Genomic DNA, 25,574 nt, shown 5'->3' on the forward strand with positions numbered 1-25,574 from the left:
TAACACCAAAATCAACCCTAGCTCCTAACCCTACAATTAACCCTAGCTCCTAACCCTAACCCTAAAACCAACCTTAGCTCCTAACCCTAACCCTAAAACTAACCCTAGCTCCTAAAACTCAAACCCTAAAACTAACCCTAACCGTAACCCTAACCCTAAACCCTAAACCCCATAGAAATAGCATTTGACCTTGTGGGGACCAATATTTTTGTTGTGGACACACACACACACACACACACACACACACACACACACACACGCACACACACACACACACCCAACAGGAGCTCACAGGAGGACTAAAGATCATGCGTCCCAAATTGCACCCTATTTCCTATGTAGTGCACTACTCTTTACCAGCGGCTAGGCTAAAGCTGAATCAGCAGTACTTCATTAAATACCAAGCTATAATGCCATTAAGAAGGGATAAAAGTCCACAAAACATTTGTTTTACCTTTATTTAACTAGGCAAGTCAGTTAAAAACAAATTCTTATTTTCAATGACGGCCTAGGAACAGTGGGTTAACTGGTCTAGGAACAGTGGGTTAACTACCTTGTTCAGGGGCAGAACAACAATTTACCTTGTCAGCTCAGGGATTCGATCTAGAAACACTTTCGGTTACTGGCCCAACACTCTAACCACTAGGCTACCTGCCGCCCCAAACATTGATGACAAGCATCATCGTACAGTACCGTATTGCCCTGAATAAAATTGACTAAGTGAACAATTGTATTATGCTTTGTTGAGGTATCTGAAATGAAATACCAAGTATCGTAAGAGGATAATAGCAGACAGAGAGTTTTGTATGTTTTCTATAGTGTAAGAGTTGCGTCCTATATGGCACCCAGTCCCCTATAGTATGCATTACTTTTGAAAAGATCTCTATGCCATTTGGGATGATGCCACAGAGAGTAATCCAGTGTGTCATCTTTTATATAGTGTAAGGAGAATGAATGGTAGTGTCAGCATCTCAAATGGCACCCCATTCCCTTTAAAGTGCATTACTTTCTTACCAAAACTATGGGTTGGTCATAAGTACTAGACTATGTAGGGAATAGGGTGCCATTTGAGACACACAGTAGTGTAGATGGCTCCCCAAGTTGCACAGACTACAATAGCTTCCTATTATCTTCCTCCACCTCAGAGTTGTTTTTAGTGATTATACACCATTAGAAACAGGGAGAGTTGCCAAGACATGGTAGAAGAAGTGGTCATTATAAATTTGTTATAGTATTGACTTCATTTATAGCCAAGGGCTTTGAATAGAGATTCTGACTTAATCTATAATACTTTTGTAAATACAGATTCTGACTCTTAATCTATAAAGTCTTTGTAAATAGAGATTATGACTTAATCTTTAAGGGTTTTGTAAATACAGATTCTGAATTAATCTGTAAGGATTTTGTGAATACAGATTCTGACTTAGTCTATAAAGATTTTGTGAATACAGATTCTGACTTAGTCTATAAGTTTTTTGTGAATACAGATTCTGACTTAGTCTATAAGTTTTTTGTGAATACAGATTCTGACTTAGTCTATACGTTTTTTTGTGAATACAGATTCTGATTTAGTCTATAATTTTTTTGTGAATACAGATTCTGACTCTTAATCTATAATGTTTTTGTGAATAAAGATTCTGATTTAGTCTATCAAATGTTTGTGAATACAGATTCTGACTCTTAATCTATACATTTTTGTGAATACAGATTCTGATTTAGTCTATAAATTTTTTGTGAATACAGATTCTGACTTAATCTAAGGGTTTAGTGAACACAGATGCTGAATCTTAATCTATAATTTTTTGGTGAATACAGATTCTGACTCTTATTAATCGATACATTTTTTGTGAATACAGATTCTGACTCTTAATCTACACATTTTTTGTGAATACAGATTCTGACTCTTAGTCTATAAGGTCTTTGTGAATACAGTAAATAACACTGCATCTCAACAAACAGAAAAGAGTGAACAACAGAACAGTTATAATGTTAGGAAAATAAGTGTGGAGAAATTCTGTGACATAATCTTCATCTAATCTATATGACATGACACTGTTCCTGGCCCTTTAAAATGTTTCCTTTGGAGTGTAAACCCAATCAGTGTTACCCTTCTGGAGTATAAAGTCAATCAGTTTCACCATTCTGCAGTGTAAACCCAATCAGTGTCACCCTTCTGCAGTGTAAACCCAATCAGTGTCACCCTCCTGCAGTGTAAACCCAATCAGTGTCACCCTTCTGCAGTGCAAACCCAATCAGTGTTACCCTTCTGCAGTGTAAACCCAATCAGTGTCACCCTTCTGCAGTGTAAACCCAATCAGTGTCACCCTTCTGCAGTGTAAACCCAATCAGTGTTACCCTTCTGGAGTATAAAGCCAATCCATTTTTACCCTTCTGCAGTGTAAACCCAATCAGTGTCACCCTCTGGAGTGCCAGCAACTGTGTTAACCCAATTATAAAGTGTGACTTTGTCTGTGAATGGTATAAATGTTATTATGATGAGCATTTCCCTCTCTCTTTCTCTCCCCGTTCACAATGTGAAGCTAAGGTTGTGTCGACAGCTAGGCTCATTAGGAGCTACGTCTTTAACAGTGTCCCGTAGGGGTGCAGAGAAATCCTCTCTCTCTCTGTTTTATGTCTAGCAGGGGATGTGTAGTTTAATGATGTTAAATAAAACAGGATTAAACCTACTGATTAACAGTCTGTTACTCTCCTCTCTCTCTCTCTCTCTCTCTTTCTCTCTCTCTCTCTCTCTCTCTCTCTCTCTCTCTCTCTCTCTCTCTTTCTCTCTCTCTCTCTCTCTCTTTCTCTCTCTCTCTCTCTCTCTCTCTCTCTCTCTCTTTCTCTCTCTCTCTCTCTCTCTCTCTCTCTCTCTCTCTCTCTCTCTCTCTCTATCTCTCTCTCTCTCTCTCTCGTAAGTACCAAGTTGAAAAATAAAATACAAACTGCATATTTGATGTGTCTTAATGGTGGGACAACAATGCTGTTGTTTCCTTGTTATGCTTGGCATTCACCTGAAAACAGGCTCGGATCAGGTGGGAGCATGTTAGTAAGGAGCTTTGTTTATTTGTCTGTTTGTTTGTTGTATTTCTCAGTGAACAGCAGCAGTTTACCTACTTATCTGTTATTTTGGAGTGAAATCCACGGAGCAGAGCAGGGCAGCACATGACGATTAGACAAGTCAGTAGTGACTGTACTGTAGTTGTCTCTACGGTGCTTCAATAGTGACTGTATTGTAGTTGTCTCTGTGGTCCTTCAATAGTGACTGTATTGTAGTTGTCTCTACGGTGCTTCAGCAGTGACTGTACTGTAGTTATCTCTATGGTGCTCCAGCACCATTATACTGTCTAATATAATATATGCCTTACGGATGTTGCTCTAATTCAAAGTGACATACAGTCATGCTTACATACAATTTACGTGTGGGTAGTCCCGGGAATCGAACCCACTATCCTGGCATTGCATGCTCTATCAATTGATCTACAGAAGACCACTACAGGACAGTACAGATGTAGGATCTTAATGGATATTTTTTGGAAGGGTTGATACATTTATCATTAGGGCAAATCAATTCTAACATTTTAAAGTGGAAATTACAAACCGTAGAAGCCTTTTTAAACGTTGAACACAGTACTGCTGTACAGGGAAAGTTTCAGCAAGAAAAGAGTGATCAAATAAAGATCCTACAGTACATCTGTACATAGACTTCTATCGGAACAGTCTGAAGCCTACGGTGAGACAATCCGAAACCGGTATAACAATACAACTCTACACAACTAACTGAACTGGATACAGTTCTAATATTTAGCATCTTGATATTTCATCTTATCTCTTTGAGAAACACTTTTAATAACAGCTTGATAAAAGCTTAGGTCATTCAGAAATCTGTAATGGAGCCAAGTGCAATTTTCAAGCCATGTTTACAGATACACCATGAAAATAGATTAAACCTATTGGTGGGAGAAAGAAAACCAACTTGACATTCTCTTGGCAGTGGTGTGTGTGGAGGGAGGTAGGTAGGGAGAGAGGGAATGATATCTCTAAAGAGGAGCTGAGAGAGAGTGAAAAGAGAGAGAGAGGGAGAGAGAGAGAGAAAGAGATGGAGAGAGAGAGGAGAGGGTCTGCAGAATACAAAGAGAGAGGATTTAGTAACGCTGGAGCCAGGAGAGGAGAGGATTTAGTAACGCTGGAGCCAAGAGAGGAGAGGATTTATTAATGCTGGAGCCAAGAGAGGAGAAGCTTTAGTAATGCTGGAGCCAGGAAAGGAGAGGATTTAGTAACGCTGGAGCCAGGAGAGGGGAGCTTTAGTAATGCTGGAGCCAGGAAAGGAGAGGATTTAGTAAAGCTGGAGCCAGGAGAGGAGAAACTTTAGTAATGCTGGAGCCAAGAGAGGAGAAGCTTTGGTAACGCTGGAGCCAAGAGAGGAGAAGCTTTAGTAATGCTGGAGCCAAGAGAGGAGAAGCTTTAGTAACGCTGGAGCCAAGAGAGGAGAGGATTTAGTAACGCTGGAGCCAAGAGAGGAGAAGCTTTAGTAATGCTGGAGCCAAGAGAGGAGAAGCTTTAGTAATGCTGGAGCCAAGAGAGGAGAAGCTTTAGTAATGCTGGAGCCAAGAGAGGAGAGGATTTAGTAACGCTGGAGCCAAGAGAGGAGAGGATTTAGTAATGCTGGAGCCAAGAGAGGAGAGGCTTTAGTAATGCTGGAGCCAAGAGAGGAGAGGATTTAGTAATGCTGGAGCCAAGAGAGGAGAAGCTTTAGTAATGCTGGAGCCAAGAGAGGAGAGGATTTAGTAACGCTGGAGCCAAGAGAGGAGAGGATTTAGTAATGCTGGAGCCAAGAGAGGAGAGGCTTTAGTAATGCTGGAGCCAAGAGAGGAGAGGATTTAGTAACGCTGGAGCCAAGAGAGGAGAGGATTTAGTAACACTGGAGCCAAGAGAGGAGAGGATTTAGTAACGCTGGAGCCAAGAGAGGAGAGGAATTAGTAATGCTGGAGCCAGGAGAGGAGAAGCTTTAGTAATGCTGGAGCCAAGAGAGGAGAGGCTGTGCCAATAAAGGGCAATTGATCCTCTGAGTCAACACATAGGGTCCAAGGGTCTTTGGGCAGGCCTATATCATCCCTTCTCCCCCTCTCTCTCCCTTCCCTCCCTCTCTTTCACTCTCTCTCATGCTCTTGTACTCTCTCTTGCTTTCTACCTCTCTCTCTTTCTCTCTTTCCCTCCCGTTCTCTTACAGTCACAGGAGAAAGGTACTGCACTAATTTCTTATCAGACTGGAGCCATGACGTCTGTCTAGGCTATTACTGCACTGGTGTTTGGCATGAAAACATAACAGTACAGCAGCAGCTAAGACTGGTGTTGGTCAAATCAACATTTTATCAAATCAAAATGTATTGGTCACATAAATATATGGATGAGCGAATGCCAAACGGCATTTGCAAGATGCAGTAGATGTTATAGAGTACAGTATATACATATGAGATGAGTAATGTTGGGTATGTAAACATTGTATAAAGTGGCATTGTTTAAAGTGACTATTTTTAATTATTAAAACGGCTAGAGATTTAAGTCAGTATGTTGGCAGCAGCCACTCAATGTTAGTGATGGCTGTTTAACAGTCTGATGGCCTTGAGATAGAAGCTGTTTTTCAGTCTCTCGGTCCCTGCTTTGATGCACCTGTACTGACCTCGTCTTCTGGATGATAGCGGGGTGAACAGGCAGTGGCTCGGGTGGTTGTTGTCCTTGATGATCTTTTTGGCCTTCCTGTCACAACGGGTGGTGTAGGTATCCTGGAGGGCAGGTAGACTGCCCCTGGTGATGCGTTGTGCAGACCTCACTACCCTCTGGAGAGCCTTACGGTTGTGGGCGGAGCAGTTGCTGTACCAGGCTGTTATGCAACCCGACAGGATGCTCTCGATTGTGCATCTGTAAAAGGCAGTGAGTGTTTTTGATGATAAGCCAAATTTCTTCGGCCTCCTGAGGTTGAAGAGGAGCTGTTGCGCCTTCTTCACCACACTGTCTGTGTGGGTGGACCATTTCAGTTTGTCTGTGATGTGTACGCCCAGGAACTTAAAACTTTCCACCTTCTCCACTACTGTCCCGTCGATGTGGATAGGGGGCTGCTCCCTCTGCTGTTTTCTGAAGTCCACGATCATCTCCTTTGTTTTGTTGACATTGAGTGTGAGGTTATTTTCCAGACACCACACTCCGAGGGCCCTCACCTCCTTTCTGTAGGCGGAGTTGGTAAGGAGTTGGTAATCAAGCATACCACCGTAGTGTCTGCAAACTTGATGATAGAGTTAGAGGTGTGCATGGCCACGCAGTTATGGATGAACAGGGAGTACAGGAGAGGGCTGAGAATGCACCCTTGTGGGTTCCCAGTGTTGAGGGGCCCCAGTGTTGAGGATCAGCGGGGTGGAGACGTTGTTTTCTACCCTTACCACATGGGGGCGGCCCGTCAGAAAGTCCAGGACCTAGTTGCACAGGGCGGCGTCAAGACCCAGGGTCTCGAGCTTAATGACGAGTTTGGAGGGTACTATGGTGTTAAATGCTGAGCTGTAGTCGATGAACAGCATTCTTACATAGGTATTCCTCTTGTCCAGATGGGTTAGGGCAGTGTGCAGTGTGATTGCGATTGCGTCGTATGTGGACCTATTGGGGTAGTAAGCAAATTGGAGTGGGTCGAGGGTATCATGTAGATTGGAGGTGATATGATCCTTGACTAGTCTCTCAAAGCACTTCATGATGACGGAAGTGAGTGCCACGGGGCGATAGTTGTTTGGCTCAGTTAACTTAGCTTTCTTGGGAACAGGAACAATTGTGGCCCTCTTGAAGCATGTGAGAACAGTGTCACTACGCCACAGGAACATGTCATCAATAAGAGTTGCCAAGGCAACTTGCTGCTGCTTGACCATATGTCATATGTCATCTTCCTGCAACCATTGCCTACAGAACAGGGTTTTGCCTAGAAAAGATACAGCTTCTGTCAAAGTTGCAGTAGATTCGGTTAATGTTAGCAAAAGGGTTAGGGTTAGCTACTTTTGATGTCAATTTGACTAAACTGTATCCCATCTAGTCTCTCTTCCTCTGGGACACTTCATAGTAACTATATGTAGCACTCATCACTGCCAACTGCCAGCACTCCAGCCTTGATCCCAGCCTAGAAAAACACAGAAGAGGATTTTTGTTTTTCTCTAGTGTGCCCCCCTGTGGTGTGGTGGACTGACAGGAGTAGCTGTGCAGCCCAAACTCCACCCTATTCCATAGGGAATAGGGTGCCATTGGGGACACACCCTAGCAGACTGCAAGGAGGGCACCACCAACCAGATGTCAGTGTTTACACCATGTGAGAATCCCAAATTGCACCCTATTCCCTACATAGAGCCTTAGTTTTGACCAGAACTCTATGGCAATAGCATGCCATTTGGGACGCGGATCCATGTATCATCTCAGAAGCACCCCTCTAACGAAGACACGCATGCCCCTAATGAGATAGAACCCCCTAACGAGCTCTAGCCCCTAACGAGCTCTAGCCCTAACGAGGAAGAGATGGAGCATGGACATGTGGTCTGCACCCTGCTCATTAAGACTCCGTTGCATGAGAACTTTTCTGTTAGGTTTCGTGAGGATGACACCCTTGGCTGGGGTGAGGAGAAGAAAAGGAGAAATGTAGGACACTACAGGAGGAAGAGAAGGGGAAAAGCTACTGAAAAGAGAGAGAGAGAGAGAGAGAGAGAGAGAGAGAGAGAGAGAGAGCGAGAGCAAGAGAGAGAGAGAGAGAGAGAGAGAGAGAGGGAAGAGAATGGGAGGCGATGTCACGTCTCGAGATAAAACTGTATTCCTTGGTGGCTGCTGATGTCACGTCTCGAGATAAAACTGTATTCCTTGGTGGCTGCTGATGTCACGTCTCGAGATAAAACTGTATTTCTTGGTGGCTGCTGATGTCACGTCTCGAGATAAAACTGTATTCCTTGGTGGCTGCTGATGTCACGTCTCGAGATAAAACTGTATTCCTTGGTGGCTGCTGATGTCACGTCTCGAGATAAAACTGTATTCCTTGGTGGCTGCTGATGTCACGTCTCGAGATAAAACTGTATTCCTTGGTGGCTGCTGATGTCACGTCTCGAGATAAAACTGTATTCCTTGGTGGCTGCTGATGTCACGTCTCGAGATAAAACTGTATTTCTTGGTGGCTGCTGATGTCACGTCTCGAGATAAAACTGTATTTCTTGGTGGCTGCTGATGTCACGTCTCGAGATAAAACTGTATTCCTTGGTGGCTGCTGATGTCACGTCTCGAGATAAAACTGTATTTCTTGGTGGCTGCTGATGTCACGTCTCGAGATAAAACTGTATTTCTTGGTGGCTGCTGATGTCACGTCTCGAGATAAAACTGTATTTCTTGGTGGCTGCTGATGTCACGTCTCGAGATAAAACTGTATTCCTTGGTGGCTGCTGATGTCACGTCTCGAGATAAAACTGTATTCCTTGGTGGCTGCTGATGTCACGTCTCGAGATAAAACTGTATTCCTTGGTGGCTGCTGATGTGAAAATATTTTTTGGGTCAGCATCCCATTAAGCAGCCAATGTAATATTAAGCAGAAAATAACGTAGAAAGGGAAAATTGAAACAACTCCCTTTATCAGCATGGTCCAGGATGGATGCATATCTTCAACATGTATAATATTATTGCGAAGCGTCTTTGGAAACTACAGAGAACTGTCAGATCTTGAATTGACAGATCCTGATATTACAGAAACGGCACTGTGTCTATCTTTTGATTGTAAAGCATATATACAGTGCCTTGCGAAAGTATTCGGCCCCCTTGAACTTTGCAACCTTTTGCCACATTTCAGGCTTCAAACATAAAGATATAAAACTGAATTTTTTTTTGAAGAATCAACAACAAGTGGGACACAATCATGAAGTGGAACGACATTTATTGGATATTTCAAACGTTTTTAACAAATCAAAAACTGAAAAATTGGACGTGCAAAATTATTCAGCCCCTTTACTTTCAGTGCAGCAAACTCTCTCCAGAAGTTCAGTGAGGATCTCTGAATGATCCAATGTTGACCTAAATGACTAATGATGATAAATACAATCCACCTGTGTGTAATCAAGACTCCGTATAAATGCACCTGCACTGTGATAGTCTCAGAGGTCCGTTAAAAGCGCAGAGAGCATCATGAAGAACAAGGAACACACCAGGCAGGTCCGAGATACTGTTGTGAAGACGTTTAAAGCCGGATTTGGATACAAAAGATTTCCCAAGCTTTAAACATCCCAAGGAGCACTGTGCAAGCGATAATATTGAAATGGAAGGAGTATCAGACCACTGCAAATCTACCAAGACCTGGCCGTCCCTCTAAACTTTCAGCTCATACAAGGAGAAGACTGATCAGAGATGCAGCCAAGAGGCCCATGATCACTCTGGATGAACTGCAGAGATCTACAGCTGAGGTGGGAGACTCTGTCCATAGGACAACAATCAGTCGTATATTGCACAAATCTGGCCTTTATGGAAGAGTGGCAAGAAGAAAGCCATTTCTTAAAGATATCCATAAAAAGTGTCGTTTAAAGTTTGATACAAGCCACCTGGGAGACACACCAAACATGTGGAAGAAGGTGCTCTGGTCAGATGAAACCAAAATTGAACTTTTTGGCAACAATGCAAAACGTTATGTTTGGCGTAAAAGCAACACAGCTGAACACACCATCCCCACTGTCAAACATGGTGGTGGCAGCATCATGGCTTGGGCCTGCTTTTCTTCAGCAGGGACAGGGAAGATGGTTCAAATTGATGGGAAGATGGATGGAGCCAAATACAGAACCATTCTGGAAGAAAACCTGATGGAGTCTGCAAAAGACCTGAGACTGGGACGGAGATTTGTCTTCCAACAAGACAATGATCCAAAACATAAAGCAAAATCTACAATGGAATGGTTCAAAAATAAACATATCCAGGTGTTAGAATGGCCAAGTCAAAGTCCAGACCTGAATCCAATCGAGAATCTGTGGAAAGAACTGAAAACTGCTGTTCACAAATGATCTCCATCCAACCTCACTGAGCTCGAGCTGTTTTGCAAGGAGGAATGGGAAAACATTTCAGTCTCTCGATGTGCAAAACTGATAGAGACATACCCCAAGCGACTTACAGCTGTAATCGCAGCAAAAGGTGGCGCTACAAAGTATTAACTTAAGGGGGCTGAATAATTTTGCACGCCCAATTTTTCAGGTTTTGATTTGTTAAAAAAGTTTGAAATATCCAATAAATGTTGTTCCACTTCATGATTGTGTCCCACTTGTTGTTGATTCTTCACAAAAAAATACAGTTTTATATCTTTATGTTTGAAGCCTGAAATGTGGCAAAAGGTCTCAAAGTTCAAGGGGGCCGAATACTTTCGCAAGGCACTGTATATGGTGTGTTCACCAAAATATGTTGTAACCGATTTAGAACTTTTGCTTTAGGTTCTGAAAACACATTTGTCTTGGCAGGAACACCCCCTCTGAGGTATGAAAGGGATATATATGTAGTGTTGGGACAGATTTGACTTAAAACAAGGGACATCATGCACCCCAAAAATCTGGGGGAACAATATATGTGAGGATGACTGGGGGTGGTCCAGAGGGGTGTGGTCTGGGGGGGGCATCATACCCCGTCTGTAAATTGGAGAATTTATAATTTTTCAAACAACTGAAACAGCTTTTTTTCCCTGCAATCTACAGCTATAATCATTGTGCTTAACTTTATGTAAAAAAAATATGTATATTTGTCCACATATCTAAGCATCCCTCTTGAGCATTCTGTATCATTCTGACTGTTTTTTTTAAGAAGTGAAAAATGCTTATCTGCTAAGCTCTGGGTAAAAGATTTAAAGGAATGTGAGACTTATTCAGTACATTATTCAGTACATTATTTCTTACTTTTTGAACGTCTACCAACCAGGCATGCCAGGTAAGATAGTTAGACAAGTTAGTTACTCTAACTTGATTGATAGACTGAAACGGCTTCTTGATAGCTAGTTATGAGGTTGGGAGACAGGTTCCCTATCTGACACAACTACAAATAGGGCTATCTTCTGTAAACCACTGCTACCTTCTCACAACACAACTGATGGCTCAAACGCATTAAGAAGAAAGTACATTACACAAAGTACATTCTTACGCGTTCACAGTGAGGTACTGTACACTCCACTCCCTGTACCCTGAGAGCACTGTGCAGTGTGTGGTGTGATGCCCACTCCCTGTACCCTGAGAGCACTGTGCAGGTTGTGGTGTGAGGCCCACTCCCTGTACCCTGAGAGCACTGTGCAGTGTGTGGTGTGATTCCCACTCCCTGTACCCTGAGAGCACTGTGCAGTGTGTGGTGTGATGCCCACTCCCTGTACCCTGAGAGCACTGTGCAGGTTGTGGTGTGATGCCCACTCCCTGTACCCTAAGAGCACTGTGCAGTGTGTGGTGTGATGCCCACTCCCTGTACCCTGAGAGCACTGTGCAGTGTGTGGTGTGATGCCCACTCCCTGTACCCTGAGAGCACTGTGCAGTGTGTGGTGCGATGCCCACTCCCTCTAACCTGAGAGCACTGTGCAGTGTGTGGGTGTTTACCTCTTTTAGACAACCCATAAAGTTGTTGCTAACAGGTGATCCAGGCAGGTCAGCCGTGCTAGGACTCCCGCCAACATAGAAAAAGTCGTCGGAGCCTAGCATGGTGTAGTCTTCTTGAGTATACCCTGTGGTGGTCAGTATCCCATCCACGGATATAGTTACCTAGACAACAAAGCACAGGGAAAGGACACGCTATACTCTGATAGCCTATCAGAGCTCTCAGTCCAGTGGCTTTTTGCCACATAATTGTTCTTCTATAGATGTTTGGTAAAGATTGTAGAAACCCATTTTCATGTCTGTTTTTTTATTTTCTTGTTTTTGGTTTATTCTGTCCAGTTTAGGATTAGTTGTTTGAGAAGTAGATGGCTAGCCCTCCAAGGGAATGATAAAGCGAGTTAGCTAGGGAGTTATTTAGTTGCCCAAGACTAAGTGTGTTAGTAAGTTAGCCCCTACTGCAACTCAAAGTAATTTCAGCAGACACAAAAATGGTGTTAGTAGAATGTTATCTAGGTTAGTTTTGCTAAGTTTACATATTAGTAAAAGTTCATCAGCAGTTTGTTTTCAGAAGAAAAAAAATATATAGCGTGCAAGTGGGTTACATATAGAAAGTAACAAGCAAGTAGAAGCCACAACCACATGTTTAGCGTTTGGTTAATGACATACCAGAAATTATTTTTTTCAGAAATACAAAAGTAAGGCGTTTTAGTATTTTCTTTTTGCATGCAAACACACAAAATAAAAACTTCCCAAGATAGTGTTTGCTAATCGATTTAATCTGACACTTTGCGCTCGTGTCGGATGCATGCAGAAGCAGATGATGAAAAATCACCAGCAAGGACCAGAAGAAAAAGCACCAATGAAAACGACAGCTGCCCTGGACGAATAGTGGGTAGTATGAGCATGTGCAGCGTACAGAGCAGCATTCAGAGTGCATGCCATGCAGAGTGAATGGGAAATAGATCACTGGCTGAGCCAATGAGCATCCGGCCAGCCAGGCAGGAGACAGACATTGGTCCTCCTTTGATAACCACTGCTTGATGCAAAAGGCTTGAAACGATGCTCCTAAAAATGTGATTGGACAGGATACAGGAAGTGAAAATAACAGGAAGTGGTGAAATCCAACCAACGGATGAAAATAGTGTCAAAATAAAAAGGAGGTCAAAAGGTAAGCAGAAAGAGTACCAACCGCAGTTCCCCTTTTTTTTGTTAATGACGTCTACAGTAAGAAAAGATAGAAAAGAAACACACGGCAAACCCAAACTAAGAAACAATTAGAATGATATCTACCGAACAATGGAGTTTGTTTACCATAGCGTGTCCAATGCCTGAGTGCTTTGTGGAGAGGGGGGAGAAAGGAAATGAAAAACTGTCAACAGAATAACGATAGTTACTCAAAAAAGAGATGATGGTTAACTACCAAAAGTTAGCACATTGTTGTTGTTGTAAATAAACGTTAAAAAAATATATTGGTTAGTAGTATGACACATTCCATGAATGACATGTTAGTTGTTGTTTTTCAAAGCATGTTAGTAACATAGAGTAAAAAAGGGCAAAATAAGTTATTTTTACAAGAAAAAAAAAAACAGACTAAGGAAGACTAGTGAATATGCTCCCACAGTGGAAGTGAGCAAGCTCGTATTGGATCGCTCGATGACTCCCTATGGTCTACATGGGACTGTCCATGTAGACTGGACTGCCCTGGGTAGGCATCAACAACCCCACACCCCTCTGACATGGTATAACTGACAGAAAACAAATGGTTAATAAGAGAGAATGCCTAAAGCACATCAGTCGACCCTCTTTAACGAAAGTCCTTCAGATTGTTATTCTTTATCTTTGGATGCTTTGGGTTAATTATATAATCATTTTCATTGGACTATTTTCAGGATTTTCAGGTTTTGGACCACGATTCCGACCAATCCCTGTCGGTGGTCAGGATCTCATCTTACAGTGCTGTACCTCCATTTTGGTCTTATTGATGGACTTTAGGATCACTTTACTGCAATGAGACAAAGCAAAGAAGACCCTGACACAAAATGAGAAGGATAATGGAGATTGGATTCCCCTGTTGAGCATGCACTTTCATTATACATTCTTAATGTTTTGACAAATCAATTCAAATTTAACATTACTCAAATTATCTATATCATTTTTTTAAACCTCGTTTTTTAAACCTGTCGGTGTGGTGTTTTAAAAGAAACAATCCACTACCAGGTGAGCAGGAACACATCTAGAGAGCTAGTGTGTTGGTAGGATGCTGTGAGCAGGAACACATCTAGAGAGCTGGTGTGTTGGTAGGATGCTGTGATCAGGAACACATCTAGAGAGCCGGTGTGTTGGTAAGATGCTGTGAGCAGGAACACATCTAGAGAGCTGGTGTGTTGGTAGGATGCTGTGAGCAGGAACACATCTAGAAAGCTAGTGTGATGGTAGGATGCTGTGAGCAGGAACACATCTAGAAAGCTAGTGTGTTGTTAGGATGCTGTGAGCAGGAACACATCTAGAGAGCTGGTGTGTTGGTAGGATGCTGTGAGCAGGAACACATCTAGAGAGCTAGTGTGTTGGTAGGATGCTGTGAGCAGGAACACATCTAGAAAGCTAGTGTGTTGGTAGGATGCTGTGATCAGGAACACATCTAGAGAGCCGGTGTGTTGGTAAGATGCTGTGAGCAGGAACACATCTAGAGAGCTGGTGTGTTGGTAAGATGCTGTACAAGTGAAAGGAAATCCATTATATTCTGTACTTCCACCAATATGGCATAAAGCAAACTGTGTCACTTGTAAACTGTGTTGCTTATATGTTTCTTAATTCAGTGGTTTACTTTTTTTGGGGTGTAACTGTAGCAATCTTTCCAAGCTGTATTCTAACATAAAAACCCATATTCGCGTGCTTTGTATTTTCAGTACAAATAGCATGTGTTAAGCAGCCAAAGACCCAGAGGTCACCAAGGAGAAGGCTGATCCTCTAATAGTCAATAGAGGCTGTTCATTGTGGCCACAACTATAGAGGGAAAATAAATGGATGACTCAGAGATCAGCTTCTCTGAACAAAGTGACATGGTCTTTCCACTATTGATGCCTCTGATATTCCATGGTCTGTCCTCAATCGATGCCTACCATTGGTCTATATGTGTCCCTCCTCAAATGCAGCACCACCTTCCTCAATACTTATTACAGATCAAATCAAATTCAATCAAATGTAGCTCATCTAAACTAGTTTAATACTAAGTCTCCATGGCAGTCCCCCTCTGTACTGTTACCTGACGTAGATTCCTTGTAACTTTGACATCATGCCAATCATTGTCATTGAATTTCCCATTGACCGGTTCCACCAGAGCTTCAAAGGCTCCAGATCCCAAATTAATGACCAGCGATACAGCTCCGTTTTTCAGGGCCAGGTTGACATAGTCTGCAGACTTCCCCGTGTGAAGCATCAGACCGTTCCTCTGTAACGTCTTGAAGGACAGGGTGATCTCGTCGCTGCTGCTCTGGATCGGGTTCAAGGACAAGTCGTAGCAGAAGAACTCAGATCCCTTGAAGGTCGCCACGTAGTCTTCTTTTCCTGTAAGATGACAAAGAGAGGGAGAGAGATAGAGGCATTGAGTTTTACAACAGAAGTGAGGGAAGAGGAACAACTCCTACATTTCCTGTAGCTCGGCTGCTTAGCTATCCACCTTAGAGGTTGCTGCCCGATGTACATGGAATCACTGGTCACCTTAATAATGTTTATATACTATTTTACTAATGTCATACAGTATATATATTCATACTCCGGACTCTGACATTGCTCGTCCTAATATTTAGTATATATTTCTTAATTCCATTATTTTGATTTTCGATATGTGTGTATTGTTGTGAATTGTTCGATAATACTGCAATGTTGGAGCTAGGAACACAATTATTTCGCTACACCCGCAATAATATCTGATAAATATGTGTATGTGACCAAATCAAATCAAATGTATTTATATAGCCCTTCGTACATCAGCTGATATCTCAAAGTGCTGTACAGAAACCCAGCCTAAAACCCCAAACAGCAAGCAATGCAGGTGTAGAAGCACGGTGGCTAGGAAAAACTCCCTAGAAAGGCCAAAACCTAGGAAGAAACCTAGAGAGGAACCAGGCTATGTGGGGTGGCCAGTCCTCTTCTGGCTGTGCCGGGTGGAGATTATAACAGAACATGGCCAAGATGTTCAAATGTTCATAAATGACCAGCATGGTCCAATAATAATAAGGCAGAACAGTTGAAACTGGAGCAGCAGCACGGCCAGGTGGACTGGGGACAGCAAGGAGTCATCATGTCAGGTGACCAATAACATTTGATTTGATGTAGCTGTACAGAATATAAAGGAATATTTCAAAAAGGTTAGGCTACATCACTTGGCATTCAGTTTGGACTTGGCTTGCGGTGTTAAAATGGGATGATATGGCCATCGACAAATAAAGACTGTTCTGTTAAGGGCTGGCTCTGTACAGTATTTACCGGTGTACCTATATATTGGTCCTCCAATTTACTGCATTACTGATACTGACTGTAGCCTACCACATAGGGGGTTTGCATAAAAACCTTGTGACCTGCTACTCACGGTGCCCCAGAAAGCAACAGGAAGCCTTGTCTCAAGTTCTTACCTGTCTCTCAGTTAGTGTGGACCAGGTAATGTGTACCAGGTAGTGTACCAGATAGTGTGGACCAGTTAGTTTACCAAGTAGTGTGGAACAGGTAGTGTGGACCAGGTACCATGGACCCGGTTGTGTGGACCAGGTAGTGTACCAGGTAGTGTACCAGGTAGTGTGGACCAGGTAGTTTACCAAGTAGTGTGGACCAGGTAGTTTACCAAGTAGTGTGGACCAGGTAATGTACCAGGTAGTGTGGACCAGGTACCATGGACCAGGTAATGTACCAGGTAGTGTACCAGGAAGTGTACCAGCTCATGTGGACCAGGTAGTGTACCAGGTAGTGTGGACCAGGTCATGCGTACCAGGTAGTACACCAGGTAGTGTGGACCAGGTAGTGTGTCAGGAAGTGTACCAGCGCATGTGGACCAGGTAGTGTACCAGGTAGTGTGGACCAGGTCATGTGTACCAGGCAGTGTGGACCAGGTAGTGTGGACCAGGTAATGTGGACCTGGTGGTGGACCAACTTCAAGTTCACTGTATATTTGCCTTGTTTAGGATTTTGCTGGAAATTCCTCAAAGTCACACATGCCTAAACCAATCAGAAGGTAGCGACTCTGTCACCAGAACTTCTGGTTTGGTTTATGCTTCACACTTTGAAGATGAAACCCTTCTACTGTTACATCATAATGCAATACAAATATGCACCATTGCTGTTCAAATGAAAACCTCCAAAACCCATAATTCCATTGGCAAAAAAAAGCCTGGATTGTTTACATAACAGTGACTTGCGAAGGTATTCACCCCCCTCGTCATTTTTCCTATTTTGTTGCCTTACAAATGGAATTAAAAAAGATTTTGGGGGGATTTGTATCATTTGATTTACACAACATGCCTAACACGTTAAAGATGCAGATGTTTTATTGTGAAACAAACAAGAAATAACACAGAAAAACTAAAAACATCAGCGTGCATAACTATTCACCGCCACAAAGTCAATACTTTGTAGAACCACTTTTCACAGCAATTACAGCTGCAAGTCTCTTGGGGTATGTCTCTATTTGCTTGGAATATCTAGCCACTGGAATTGATGCCCATTCTTCAAGGTAAAACTGCTCCAGCTTCTTAAAGTTGGATGGGTTCCTCTGGTGTAGAGCAATCTTTAAGTCATACCACAGATTCTCAATTGGATTGAGGTCCTGGGCTTTGACTAGGCCATTCCAACACATTGAAATGTTTCCTCTTAAACCACTCAAGTGTTACTTTAGCAGTATAATTAGGGTCATTGTCTTGCTGAAAAGTGAATCTCCGTCCCAGTCTAAAATCTCTGGAAGACTGAAACAGGTTTCCCTCATGAATTTACCTGTATTTAGCTACATCCATCATTCCTTCAATTCTGACCAGTTTCCCAGTCCCTGCTGATGAAAAACATCCCCACAGCATGATGCTGCCACCACCGTGCTTCCCTGTGAGGATGGTGTTCCCGGAGTGATGTTAGGTGTTAGGTTTGCGCCAAACATAGCATTTTCCTTGATGGCCAAAAAGCTACATTTTAGTCTGATCTGAGCAGAGTACCTTCTTCCACATGTTTGGAGAGTCACATGCATGCCTTTTGGCGAACACCAAACGTGTTTACTTATTTTTCCATAAAGCCTAGCTCTGTGGCGTGTTCGGCTTCAAGTGGTCTATGGACAGATACTCCAATCTCCGCTGTGGAGCTTTGCAGCACCTTCAGGGTTATCTTTGGTCTCTTTGTTGCCTCTGATTAATGCCCTCCATGCCGGGGCGGCAGGGTAGCCTAGTGGTTAGAGCGTTGGGCTAGTAACTGGAAGGTTGCAAGTTCAAATCCCCGAGCTGACAAGGTACAAATCTGTCATTCTGCCCCTGAACAGGTTCTGTTCCTAGGCCGTCATTGAAAATAAGAATTTGTTCTTAACTGACTTGTCTAGTTAAATAAAGGTAATACAGATGGACTTCGATCCCATCTTAATGGCATTATAGCTTGGTATTTAATGAAGTACTGCTGATTCAGCTTTAGCCTAGCCGCTGGTAAAGAGTAGTGCACTACATAGGAAATAGGGTGCAATTTGGGACGCATGATCTTTAGTCCTCCTGTGAGCTCCTGTTGTGTGTGTGTGTGTGTGTGTGCGTCCACAACAAAATATTGGTTCCCACAAGGTCAAGTGCTAGTTCTATGGGGTTTAGGGTTAAGATTAGAATTAGGTTTGCCTAGTTAAATAAAGGTAAAAAACAATTATCCAGATTGTAATTTTGAATTCCATAAATTGAGTGTGGAAGAGGTGAAAAAAATATTGACCAGCCACCTGGGTTTCACAATTTGGATGGAAAATTACTGAGGATAATAGCGGACAATATTGTCACTCCTACAAGAATAGTAAAGCACCCTTTACTGCTCAAATAGCCATCCTGTTACCAAGTCATAGTAAACTTTTGGAAAAATGTTTGTTTGACCAGACACAATGCTGTTTCACAGTAAATAAGTTAACAACAGACTTTAAGCACAGTTAAAGGGATGGGCATTCAACATGCACGGTACTTACACAAATGACGGATGATTGACTGAAATGTATTATAAAAAATAAAAATGTTGGGAGCTGTTTTGTTAAACTTCAGTGCGGCTTTTGACATTATCATTTTTTTTCCACTGCTGGAAGAAAAATGTATGTGTTATGGCTTTACAGCTCCTGCTATATTGTGGTTGAGAGTTACCTGTCTAACAGGACACAGTGGGTGTTCGTTAATGGTAGAATCAGGCATTCCCCAGGGCAGCTGTCTAGGCCCCTTACTTTTAAAAATCTTTACTAATGACCTGCCACTGGCTCTGAGTAAAGCCTGTGTGTCTATACATGCATATGACTCAACACTATACACTTTAGCTACTACAGTGCTTGAAATCACTTAACAAAGAGATGCAGTCAGTTTCAGAATGGTGGCAATAAATAAGTTAGTCCTTAATATTTCAAAAATGAAAAACATTGCATTTGGGACAAATCATACACTAAACCCTAAACCTCAACTAAATCTTAAATAATGAATAATGTGCAAGTTATTATGAGCAAGTTGAGGAGACTAAACTGCTTGGAGTAACAAAAACCGGTCATGGTCAAAACATATTGATGCAACAGTAGCTTAGATGGGGAGAAGTCTGTCCATAATAAAGTGTTGCACTGCCTTCTTAACATTGTTACCAACAAGGCAGGTCCAACAGGCCCTTGTTTGTCGCACCTAGACTACTGCCCAGTTGTGTGGTCAGGTGACACAAAGAGGGACTTGTGAAAATTTCAACTGGCCCAAAACAGGGCAGCATTGCTGGCCCTTAAATGTACACGGAAAGCTAACATTAGTGATATGCATGTCAATCTCTCCTGGCTCAAAGTTGAGGAGAGATTGACTTCATCACTACCTGTTTTTGTAAGAATTACTGACATGTTGAATGCACTGAGCTGTCTGTTTAAACAACTAGTACACAGCCCCCAAGTCCAGAACAGAATATGGGAGGCGCACAGTACTAGATAGAGCCATGACAACATGGAACTCTTCCACATCAGGTAACTGATGCAAGCAGTAGAATCAGATTTCAAAAACAGATAAAAATACTATTTATGGAACAGCGGGGACTGTGAAGTGTCACACACACAGGAACAGACACACACATGCAAACACACAACATACACACTTTACACACATGTACAGCTGGATTGTGTTGTAGTAGAGTAATGTATTGTGAAATATGTTGTAAAATGTATGTTTATGTTTAACATTTGTATTATAATGTATACTACAGCCTTAATTTTTGTCCAGGAAGAGTAGCTGCTGCCTTAGCAGGAACTAATGTGGATCCTTAATGAATACAAATACTGTGCATGTGTGTGTGCGTGTGCGTGTGCGTGTGCGCGCGCACGTGTGTGTGTGTGTGTGTGTGTGTGTGTGTGTGTGTGTGTGTGTGTGTGTGTGTGTGTGTGTGCGCATTATGAGGCAGTGAGGTACATTAGCAGTTGAGGTACGGTAAGCAGACCAGTTGTGGTAAGGTAAGCAGACCAGTTGAGGTAAGGTAAGCAGACCAGTTGAGGTACGGTAAGCAGACCAGTTGTGGTAAGGTAAGCAGACCAGTTGAGGTAAGGTAAGCAGACCAGTTGAGGTACGGTAGGCAGACCAGTTGAGGTACGGTAAGCAGACCAGTTGAGGTACAATAAGCAGACCAGTTGAGGTACGGTAAGCAGACCAGTTGAGGTCATGCAGCACACGAGTGTTAAACAACCTTCCATGTCCTGTGTGTCATTATATTGTGGCTGCTGATCGGTTGGTGGAAATACAGCTTCCTTCTTACAATCTTCAATTCATAAATCATTCTTTAGTTACAATAGATTGACATTGGCATTAACAACAGTTGAGAATACAAGGTGAAAATACAGAGTGTAAAAACAGACTGAAAGGTATGGTACTAAGGGAAGCCTAAGGGAAGCTTCAGAATCGTGTCTAGGAGTCGTGTCTATAATGTTACCCTATTCCCTTTATAGTGCACTACTTCCGACCAGTGCTCCCTATATAGTCTGTCTGAAATGGCAACATACTCTCTTAGAATAAAAGGTGCTATCTTGAACCTAACAGGATTCTTCGGCTGTCCACAAAGGACAACACTATGAATAACCCTTTCTGGTTTCAAGTAGAATCCTTTTAGTTCCAGGTGGAACCTTTTTGAGTTCCATGTAGAACATTTTACACAGAGAGTGGAACCCAAAATGGCTGTACATGAAACCAAAAATTTGTTTTAATTTGTTTTACATGGAACCAAAAAGCATTAGGGCAAAAATAGTGCACTGTCTTGGGAATAGGGTACCATTTCAGACAGACTAGTATTTTGATTTATTGATAAAGGCAAATATTTAATAACCCATATCATGGTAGGTGGCAGTCGCTATTCTCATTATCAATGCTTGGTTGGATTGAAGCTGAGCCCTGTGGAGCGTTGCACATATTGATTGGGCTGTGTTTGAACAATTACCTGCTATTCAGATCTTATTAGGTTCACAAGAAGTGTAATAGGCATGATAGCGCAGTTAAAGGACCAGGTGAAGGTAAAATGGCCTTGCAGTCAGTCACTCTGCTGATCAACTGGTAAAGTGGGGCTGGATCCATGGCCTAGCAGTCAGTCACTCTGCTGATCAACTGGTAAAGTGGGGCTGGATCCATGGCCTAGCAGTCAGTCACTCTGCTGTTCAACTGTTAAAGTGGGGCTGGATCCATGGCCTTGCAGTCAGTCACTCTGCTGATCATCTGGTAATGTGGGGCTGGATTCATGGCCTAGCAGTCAGTCACTCTGCTGATCAACTGGTAATGTGGGGCTGGATCCATGGCCTTGCAGTCAGTCACTCTGCTGATCAACTGGTAAAGTGGGGCTGGATCCATGGCCTAGCAGTCAGTCACTCTGCTGATCAACTGGTAATGTGGGGCTGGATCCATGGCCTAGCAGTCAGTCACTCTGCTGATCAACTGGTAAAGTGGGGCTGGATCCATGGCCTTGCAGTCAGTCACTCTGCTGATCAACTGGTAATGTGGGGCTGGATCCATTGCCTTGCAGTCAGTCACTCTGCTGATCAACTGGTAATGTGGGGCTGGATCCATGGCCTAGCAGTCACTCTGCTGATCAACTGGTAATGTGGGGCTGGATCCATGGCCTAGCAGTCAGTCACTCTGCTGATCAACTGGTAATGTGGGGCTGGTTCCATGGCCTAGCAGTCACTCTGCTGATCAACTGGTAATGTGGGGCTGGATCCATGGCCTAGCAGTCATTCACTCTGCTGATCAACTGGTAAAGTGGGGCTGGATCCATGGCCTAGCAGTCACTCTGCTGATCAACTGGTAATGTGGGGCTGGATCCATGGCCTTGCAGTCAGTCACTCTGCTGATCAACTGGTAAAGTGGGGCTGGATCCATGGCCTAGCAGTCAGTCACTCTGCTGATCAACTGGTAAAGTGGGGCTGGATCCATGGCCTAGCAGTCAGTCACTCTGCTGATCAACTGGTAAAGTGGGGCTGGATCCATGGCCTTGCAGTCAGTCACTCTGCTGATCAACTGGTAATGTGGGGCTGGATCCATTGCCTTGCAGTCAGTCACTCTGCTGATCAACTGGTAATGTGGGGCTGGATCCATGGCCTAGCAGTCACTCTGCTGATCAACTGGTAATGTGGGGCTGGATCCATGGCCTAGCAGTCAGTCACTCTGCTGATCAACTGGTAATGTGGGGCTGGTTCCATGGCCTAGCAGTCACTCTGCTGATCAACTGGTAATGTGGGGCTGGATCCATGGCCTAGCAGTCATTCACTCTGCTGATCAACTGGTAAAGTGGGGCTGGATCCATGGCCTAGCAGTCACTCTGCGGATCAACTGGTAATGTGGGGCTGGATCCATGGCCTTGCAGTCAGTCACTCTGCTGATCAACTGGTAAAGTGGGGCTGGATCCATGGCCTAGCAGTCAGTCACTCTGCTGATCAACTGTTAAAGTGGGGCTGGATCCATGGCCATGCAGTCAGTCACTCTGCTGATCATCTGGTAATGTGGGGCTGGATTCATGGCCTAGCAGTCAGTCACTCTGCTGATCAACTGGTAATGTGGGGCTGGATCCATGGCCTAGCAGTCAGTCACTCTGCTGATCAACTGGTAATGTGGGGCTGGATCCATGGCCTTGCAGTCAGTCACTCTGCTGATCAACTGTTAAAGTGGGGCTGGATCCATGGCCTAGCAGTCAGTCACTCTACTGATCAACTGGTAATGTGGGGCTGGATCCATGGCCTAGCAGTCAGTCACTCTGCTGATCAACTGGTCAAGTGGGGCTGGATCCATGACCTAGCAGTCAGTCACTCTGCTGATCATCTGGTAATGTGGGGCTGGATCCATGGCCTAGCAGTCAGTCACTCTGCTGATCAACTGGTAATGTGGGGCTGGATCCATGGCCTAGCAGTCAGTCATTCTGCTGATCAACTGGTAATGTGGGGCTGGATCAATGGCCTTGCAGTTACTCTGCTGATCAACTGAAATTATACTGGCAGAGAAGATATCAATGAAAGTGTTACATGTCGCCCTTTAGTGAACACAACGTGGGTGGGCAGCTGAAAATATAAAAATGGACAAAACAGAACAGCTATTACACCACATATACATACTTATGCAACAGACACACATAACTCGCACACACACACACACACACACACACACACACACACACACACACACACACACACACACACACACACACAAAAGGGCAATTCACTCTCTTCCCCTCAATTGGAGTATTATTCACTTCTCCTCATTAATGTTTAAGGCCCAGATTAATATTTTAGGCCCAGATTAATGTTTTAGGCCCAGATTCTGACCCGAGTTAAGCATGGGTAAATGGCACGTTATTCCCTTGTTATGCACTTTTCTCTCTGTGTATTCTGACCTTGAATTTAAGCCTGAGAATAGCATGCTATTCACTCCATTTACTCACTATTCGTTCTGGGTGGAGATCAAAGATACGCCGTATTCAAATCAAATCAAATCAAATTTTATTTGTCACATACACATGGTTAGCAGATGTTAATGCGAGTGTAGCGAAATGCTTGTGCTTCTAGATCCGACAATGCAGTAATAACCAACAAGTAATCTAACTAACAATTCCAAAACTACTGTCTTGTACACAGTGTAAGGGGATAAAGAATATGTACATAAGGATATATGAATGAGTGATGGTACAGAGCAGCATAGGCAAGATACAGTAGATGGTATCGAGTACAGTATATACATATGAGATGAGTATGTAAACAAAGTGGCATAGTTAAAGTGGCTAGTGATACATGTATTACATAAGCATACAGTCGATGATATAGAGTACAGTATATACGTATGCATATGAGATGATAATGTAGGGTAAGTAACATTATATAAGGTAGCATTGTTTAAAGTGGCTAGTGATATATTTACATCATTTCCCATCAATTCCCATTATTAAAGTGGCTGGAGTTGAGTCAGTGTCAGTGTGTTGGCAGCAGCCACTCAATGTTAGTGGTGGCTGTTTAACAGTCTGATGGCCTTGAGATAGAAGCTGTTTTTCAGTCTCTCGGTCCCAGCTTTGATGCACCTGTACTGACCTCGCCTTCTGGATGATAGCGGGGTGAACAGGCAGTGGCTCGGGTGGTTGATGTCCTTGATGATCTTTATGGCCTTCCTGTGACATCGGGTGGTGTAGGTGTCCTGGAGGGCAGGTAGTTTGCCCCCGGTGATGCGTTGTGCAGACCTCACCACCCTCTGGAGAGCCTTACGGTTGAGGACGGAGCAGTTGCCGTACCAGGCGGTGATACAGCCCGCCAGGATGCTCTCGATTGTGCATCTGTAGAAGTTTGTGAGTGCTTTTGGTGACAAGCCGAATTTCTTCAGCCTCCTGAGGTTGAAGAGGCGCTGCTGCGCCTTCTTCACAATGCTGTCTGTGTGTGTGGACCAATTCAGTTTGTCTGTGATGTGTATGCCGAGGAACTTAAAACTTGCTACCCTCTCCACTACTGTTCCATCGATGTGGATAGGGGGGTGTTCCCTCTGCTGTTTCCTGAAGTCCACAATCATCTCCTTAGTTTTGTTGACGTTGAGTGTGAGGTTATTTTCCTGACACCACACTCCGAGGGCCCTCACCTCCTCCCTGTAGGCCGTCTCGTCGTTGTTGGTAATCAAGCCTACCACTGTCGTGTCGTCCGCAAACTTGATGATTGAGTTGGAGGCGTGCGTGGCCACGCAGTCGTGGGTGAACAGGGAGTACAGGAGAGGGCTCAGAACGCACCCTTGTGGGGCCCCAGTGTTGAGGATCAGCGGGGAGGAGATGTTGTTGCCTACCCTCACCACCTGGGGGCGGCCCGTCAGGAAGTCCAGTACCCAGTTGCACAGGGCGGGGTCGAGACCCAGGGTCTCGAGCTTGATGACGAGCTTGGAGGGTACTATGGTGTTGAATGCCGAGCTGTAGTCAATGAACAGCATTCTCACATAGGTATTCCTCTTGTCCAGATGGGTTAGGGCGGTGTGCAGTGTGGTTGAGATTGCATCGTCTGTGGACCTATTTGGGCGGTAAGCAAATTGGAGTGGGTCTAGGGTGTCAGGTAGGGTGGAGGTGATATGGTCCTTGACTAGTCTCTCAAAGCACTTCATGATGACGGAAGTGAGTGCTACGGGGCGGTAGTCGTTTAGCTCAGTTACCTTAGCTTTCTTGGGAACAGGAACAATGGTGGCCCTCTTGAAGCATGTGGGAACAGCAGACTGGTATAGGGATTGATTCAGACTTTGATTTAATTCCCTCATAACTCCACTACCTTTACGCATCAGC

The 25,574-nt window shown here is 43.6% G+C and overlaps 1 protein-coding gene across 8 annotated transcripts in view; it reads right to left on the reverse strand.

The window, feature by feature from the left end:
* LOC110503044 (neurexin-1a) overlaps positions 1-25,574 on the reverse strand; it is a 738,556-nt gene that overhangs the window by 502,310 nt on the left and 210,672 nt on the right. For 5 of the 8 annotated variants that reach the window (XM_036960889.1, XM_036960887.1, XM_036960882.1 and 2 more), the window contains 3 exons: positions 14,857-15,158; positions 12,906-12,929; positions 11,598-11,759 (listed from right to left, as the gene is read on the reverse strand). In XM_036960889.1, the coding sequence (XP_036816784.1) occupies positions 11,598-11,759; positions 12,906-12,929; positions 14,857-15,158 (488 nt within the window). The remainder of the gene's footprint in view (positions 1-11,597; positions 11,760-12,905; positions 12,930-14,856; positions 15,159-25,574) is intronic. The other 3 variants (XM_036960888.1, XM_036960884.1, XM_036960883.1) reach the window with 1 other exon arrangement.

This window comes from Oncorhynchus mykiss, chromosome 23 (genome assembly GCF_013265735.2).
Source record: "Oncorhynchus mykiss isolate Arlee chromosome 23, USDA_OmykA_1.1, whole genome shotgun sequence".
Lineage (NCBI taxonomy): Eukaryota > Metazoa > Chordata > Actinopteri > Salmoniformes > Salmonidae > Oncorhynchus > Oncorhynchus mykiss.